The sequence below is a fragment of the Nicrophorus vespilloides genome, unplaced genomic scaffold (genome assembly GCF_001412225.1).
Source record: "Nicrophorus vespilloides isolate i.1.1-1 unplaced genomic scaffold, Nicve_v1.0, whole genome shotgun sequence".
Lineage (NCBI taxonomy): Eukaryota > Metazoa > Arthropoda > Insecta > Coleoptera > Silphidae > Nicrophorus > Nicrophorus vespilloides.
In genome coordinates, this window is record NW_017095948.1 from 5,586 (window position 1) to 11,453 (window position 5,868).

Genomic DNA, 5,868 nt, shown 5'->3' on the forward strand with positions numbered 1-5,868 from the left:
GTTTTGATAAGAATTAACAATATACAGAATATACGTCATGCAATTAAGGGATTATACATTTCAGAATTGCAAATACAAGATCATAATATTAAGGAATTGACAACAGATATGTTGGAAGAAACCGGACCTTTCCATTGTATATTACTATATAATAATAGAATTGAGATTTTGCAACAAAAATCGATACCTAAAGCAAAAGAAATACATTTAAGCGACAATTTTATTAAAACAATAACTTCCGATATGTTTCGTGACATATCATATGTGAGCCATTTGAATTTACTTAGAAATAATATAAAAAAGATTAAAGCTTCATCACTTATAGGTTTAAAAGCAGACATTTTGAGTTTTAGCTTTAACTATTTAGAATATTTAGAAGACAGTTCAATTCCCGAAGTAGAAGAATTGTTCATAAATGGCAATAAACTAGTATCAATACATTCAAAAATATTTGTTAATATTTCAAAAATAAAGATACTCGATGTGAGCTTCAATAAAATCACAGACTTTAGCTTTCAAAACTCAATGTTCCAAAGATTAAATATGAAAAACAATAAAATTACGCACTTATCAAAAAAATCTTTTTTGGGAATGAATATGCTGAATGAAATAATACTATCAAATAATATGATTTCCTCGCTGGAAATGAAATCATTACCGTTAGTGAAGAATCTAGATTTGAGTCACAATTTACTTAGCTCCATTGATTTAAATATGTTCACCGATATTGATCAAGTCAGACATTTGGATTTAACCCACAATTGTATCAAGCAGATAAATTTGAAATTTACGAAAAAAGCAAACATTTCAATTGGAATATTTAACAAAATGTGCAATGATATATACGAAACGGATAAAGAAATGAGCAAGTCGAATGATAAACAGGAAGCAGATAACGAAATGAGCAAGTCGAATGACATACAGGAAATGGATAATGTTTTGATATCGAAAAATATACTTTATATAATTGGTGCAGTCATTGTGGTTGCTGTTTTACTCGCTAATATAATAGTGATTATATATTCAAGTGAGTAATATCTAAATTATAATGGAAACATAATATTTTTAATAAATGTTTTAGGACGATTCTACAAATATTCGAAGGTAATTAATTTACAACAATAATAATATTTTATATATTACTCAATACTTTCTAATTACTTCTAGTATCATGGTTCAAAAACCAATATAAAATGTAAATGTAAATTTTTCTTTGATTGAAATAATTATGTGTTCCAGAAAGCCTTTGAGCCGAGAGTTGTATTTAATAATGGTAAGTATTTGATTTAATTTAAGAAATGATTTTTTTACAATTTCATTTTCTTTTATTATTTATATATTGTTATCGAATATTAGCAAATATAAATTATGAAATAATAAAATAAATACATTTTTTAAAATTTAAAATAAACAATTAGTCTTGAACAACAAATCAGACGAACGCAATACACTAAGAAACAACGCATTGATGAGAATAATTTTAAAAGCTATATTTAATAAACAAAAAACTGGATAATTTGATGACAATAAGAAATATTACAATAAATACGATTCAAATGGATAATTGCAGTTTTGTAGATGATGAAGAAAATAACGAATGAATAAAATGAATAACGAATAAACTTTGTTTAATAAATCATAAAATTACAGAGATTAACGGCAATTGATGACAGTAATCCGAAATTCAACATTTACCAAGCAAAACTAGGCTATAGCCAAGTTTTGCTTCTGATTATTGCAATTTATATAATGTTTATCTTAATTTCACTTATTTATTGTTCTAGAACTAATTCCAAATGCAATTCCGAACGACAACAATGGAGGATACGTTGGTATGTAGAAAAAAAAGGTCATCATAAAAGCAATTCATAATTAAATATTGTTTATTTTAGAGCCTGCACACGTATATGAAGGTAATTAAGGCAAAAAGCTTAAAGTGATAATTAATTACAGTTAATATGACGTTTCAGTGATCGACAATAATGCTGAAACACAACGAGAATCATATGGTTGTAAGTTATTTATTTTTGTGGAATATTCAATGTAATGCATTAACTGATATTTCCAGATTTGGTCCCTCGCTCTAAAAAGAGGCAAGAAGCAGGGGATGAAATTCGCAATGTTTCGAGCAAAGCTTAAAACAATTTAATTGAAGATAATCACAGTAATTTACATTTTTATCTATAAACATGTAAATGCCGGAAAGCTCAATGATTCATAGTTCTTTGTAATAATTATTAAAAGTTACAATTATTTGAATGTATCTATTTTTTTTTTGCATGAAATTATTATTATTAATGGAATTGCTATAGAATTTATTTGTATTTCTTATTTTTATATAATTGTAGTTATTACTATAAATGTTATTATTAATTAATTAACAACTTCAGATACAAATATGTATAATTACAAAGCATAAACACTATCCGTATTTTTTTTTTCTAAATATTGAATTCTTGTTTTATTTTGATGTATAAATATATAAGAAAATGAAGGCAAGTTTCTCAAAATAAAACAAACCCTCTAAATAAGTAACGTGACGTGACGTTACCCATTTTATGTCATCATCTTTATAGAGATAATTATTTACTACCATACAATTTTTCCTCAAACTACGTCGTTTCGTGGTTATTTCAGTAAACGACTTGTAGATATTATGAATAAATACAGGAACCTCAAGGTCGTACCTAATTTTACTAGACCTTTCACGAAAACTCAGCCGAATTATCATGCGACATTCAAAAGCCAATATTTTCTTTACTTCTTAATGTGATAGTTCTCAATGTTGAGTTGGATTTTTTTATTTAATAATTTGTACTAACAAAATTTCAATTTTTTAAAAAATATAATAAAAATAATTAACAAAATTACAAAGGTAATCTCACTCTTAATTAATAAAGTAATTGACTTTCAAAATCGTTTAAGATCAATATTGGACAGTTTTCAAATGTTGGATTAAATTTTTTTAATTAATTAATTTTCTTTGAAATTGTTGGAAAATTCTTAATTGGAAATCAAAATGTATATTACAATGATTTATTTTGATTTAGTTAACTAATTTACATTCAAATTGTTTTTTTTTAATTCATATTCAATATTGTTTATTATGAAATTGATATTGATAATTTCAATCAATTTCGCAAATGAAAATAAATAATGGAAACGAATTATTCGACGATTGGAAAAGCATTGGAAAATTACAACCGTTATTTTTATAGCAGCAACTAAATAATTGAACTGTGCCATTCTCTCTCTCTCCCCACAGAAATGCACGTAATATTATTACAGTCGAATTTTAATATTGTTGCGCGGTGCAGAATAAATAAACAATTTAATTAAAATTTGATTATTTATCGCATATTGATTATTATTATTATCATCATCATCATTGTTGATGCAGGGTTTTGATGTTATTGTTACCTATTGTTGTTGTTGGTCGTGCAGCAATTTCACGCACTCGGAAAATAAATATTTATATTGCGTTGCCAAATGCCATTTGTTTATTACAATTCCTTATATACAAACGCATTGGTTTGCGCAAATGTAATGCACATTCCGCATTCAGTCAATTGAGTACACTTTTTGGTAAAATGCTCTAAATGAATGATTACACAAATTATTTGTTCAAATTTAATAAAAAAATCTCACCAACGTGCATTAAAATGTGCAAATTATTTGCGCAAATCTAATGCAGAATATTAACAATGTGTTGCTTTATTGGATTCACTTTTTGGTTAAATGGTGTAAATGGATTATAAAAATTATTTGTGCAAATCTAATTAAAAATCTCATCAAAATGCTTTGCAACGAATGTGCATTAAAATAACCCAATTTGTAATGTGCACATTCCGTATCCGCTCAATTGAGTACACTTTTTGGTAAAAAGCTCTAAATATTAACAATGTGTTGCTTTATTGGATTCACTTTTTGGTTAAATGGTGTTACACAAATTATTTGTGAAAATCTAACAATAAATTTTATCAAAATGATTTGAAATGAATGTGCATTAAAATTTGTAATGTGCAAATTATTTGCGCAAATCTAATGCACATTCGGCATGCGCTCAATTGAGTATACTTAGGTAAAATGTTATAAATGGTTGATTTCACAAATTATTTGTACAAATTTAATAAAAAAAATCTCACCAACATCCTTAGCAACGAATGTATATTAAAATGTACAAATTACTTGCGCAAATCTAGTGCAGAATATTAATAATGTGTTGCTCTATTGGATTCACTTTTTGGTTAAATGGTGTAAATGGATTATACAAATAATTTGTGAAAATCTAATAAGAAATCTCACCAAAATGCTTTGCAACGAATGTGTATTAAAATGACCCAATTTGTAATGTGCAAATTATTATCGCAAATTTAATGCGGAATGTCATCGTAGTCTAAATGTATGTTACAAATTATTTGCGCAAATATAATAAAAATAAGAAATTAAAATTCTACTAATAATTAAAAAAAAAAAAAGATTCAACATTGATCAAAATGCACGAATTATTAATATACATATACATATATACGTAATATACGTAAATAATTTGCACAAATCCAATGAAGAATTTAACCAAAATGAATGCTACTAAAAATTGAAACTGTAAATGTTATTATAATGTAAATTCTGTAAACTAAATAAACTCTGATAACAAATATTTAGGAAAAATGCCAAGTGATTATAAGTAAAATGCAACATAAATGATTTGCGCAAATCTAATGAGAAATCTCACCAATTTGCTGCTTACAATTGAATTCGCATTTTGTAAAATTGATCGCTCTTTATAAGACAAGCTATTTGCGCAAATTAAATGAAAAATATGACTAAAAATTCTGCACAAAATAAAATATAGAATTTATTGAATATACATCAATTAGCATTATATTGTAATATTAAATAATATAAATATTTACATTTAATGATTATTGAACTGCGTTAATACTCAACATGCATTATTTGTGCAAATCTAATGACGTGTGTTCTGTCATTACTAATTATTTGCGCAAATGCAGTGAATCATTTATAAGTGTTTATTTGGGGATATTAAAATGCGTCAATTCGTAATATACAAACGCCAATTATTTGCACAAATATAATTCATATATAACTCAATTCTTGGGAAAGTAATATACAATAATAATTGTTTTTGCACATTTTTAATTCGTAATCTCACTAAAATAATACAAAAATACAATTATTTGCGCAAAGTACATTAAGTTTGAGGAAAAGCTGTATAAATTATGTATTCGATTAATCAACAAGTTCATTCACCAAAAGCTAAGAAAAAATATCAGGAAGTTATTCAAAATTGAATTCAGAGCTTCAATTTGGAATTTCGATGCTCTCTGGAAAAAAAAATTGTGCGAAAACGCGTGGAATCTATAATATTCCAGAAGAAACCACCATTATCCTCGTTTCCTCTACATTGAATCCACATTTTTTTTCCATCCGCCCGCCTCGAGATTAAAAACGATAAAAGTCCAAACGTTTGCACCCCAGAAAACGCACCCTTTAGGTAACACACTTCGATTTTTTTCTGCTTTCTATATAATATATATGGACGTATACAGTAGCAAGACGCGTGCGGTTTTTATGTGCGTTTTTTTTTGTATGTGTTGTATGTGTGTCGTGTCTGACAGCGCTTTCAGATAAATATAATCTATTCGCTTCAAACCCTTTTGGTATTGCCGCTGCCACCACAACCGCCGCCCCCACGTTTTTACAGGTGCATTATGTCACAAGCGGCGGCTTGCGTTATATAAGCGCGAAACACATTCTCGATTCGTATCGCCCTCATTTACGAGAATTTAATTCCGAAAAGGGCTTTCATATAACTGCAGCTCCTAATCCCGATGCAATATTCAA

The 5,868-nt window shown here is 27.2% G+C and overlaps 1 protein-coding gene across 1 annotated transcript; it reads left to right on the forward strand.

The window, feature by feature from the left end:
- Positions 1–243: 243 nt before the first annotated feature.
- On the forward strand, positions 244–2,273 carry LOC108568962 (insulin-like growth factor-binding protein complex acid labile subunit). The gene is made up of 7 exons (XM_017930315.1): positions 244–1,027; positions 1,082–1,104; positions 1,240–1,273; positions 1,785–1,832; positions 1,893–1,913; positions 1,971–2,012; positions 2,069–2,273. The coding sequence occupies exons 1-7, from the start codon at positions 244–246 to the stop codon at positions 2,137–2,139; spliced, it is 1,023 nt and encodes a 340-aa protein (XP_017785804.1). The 3' UTR covers positions 2,140–2,273.
- The last annotated feature ends 3,595 nt before the right edge of the window (positions 2,274–5,868 follow it).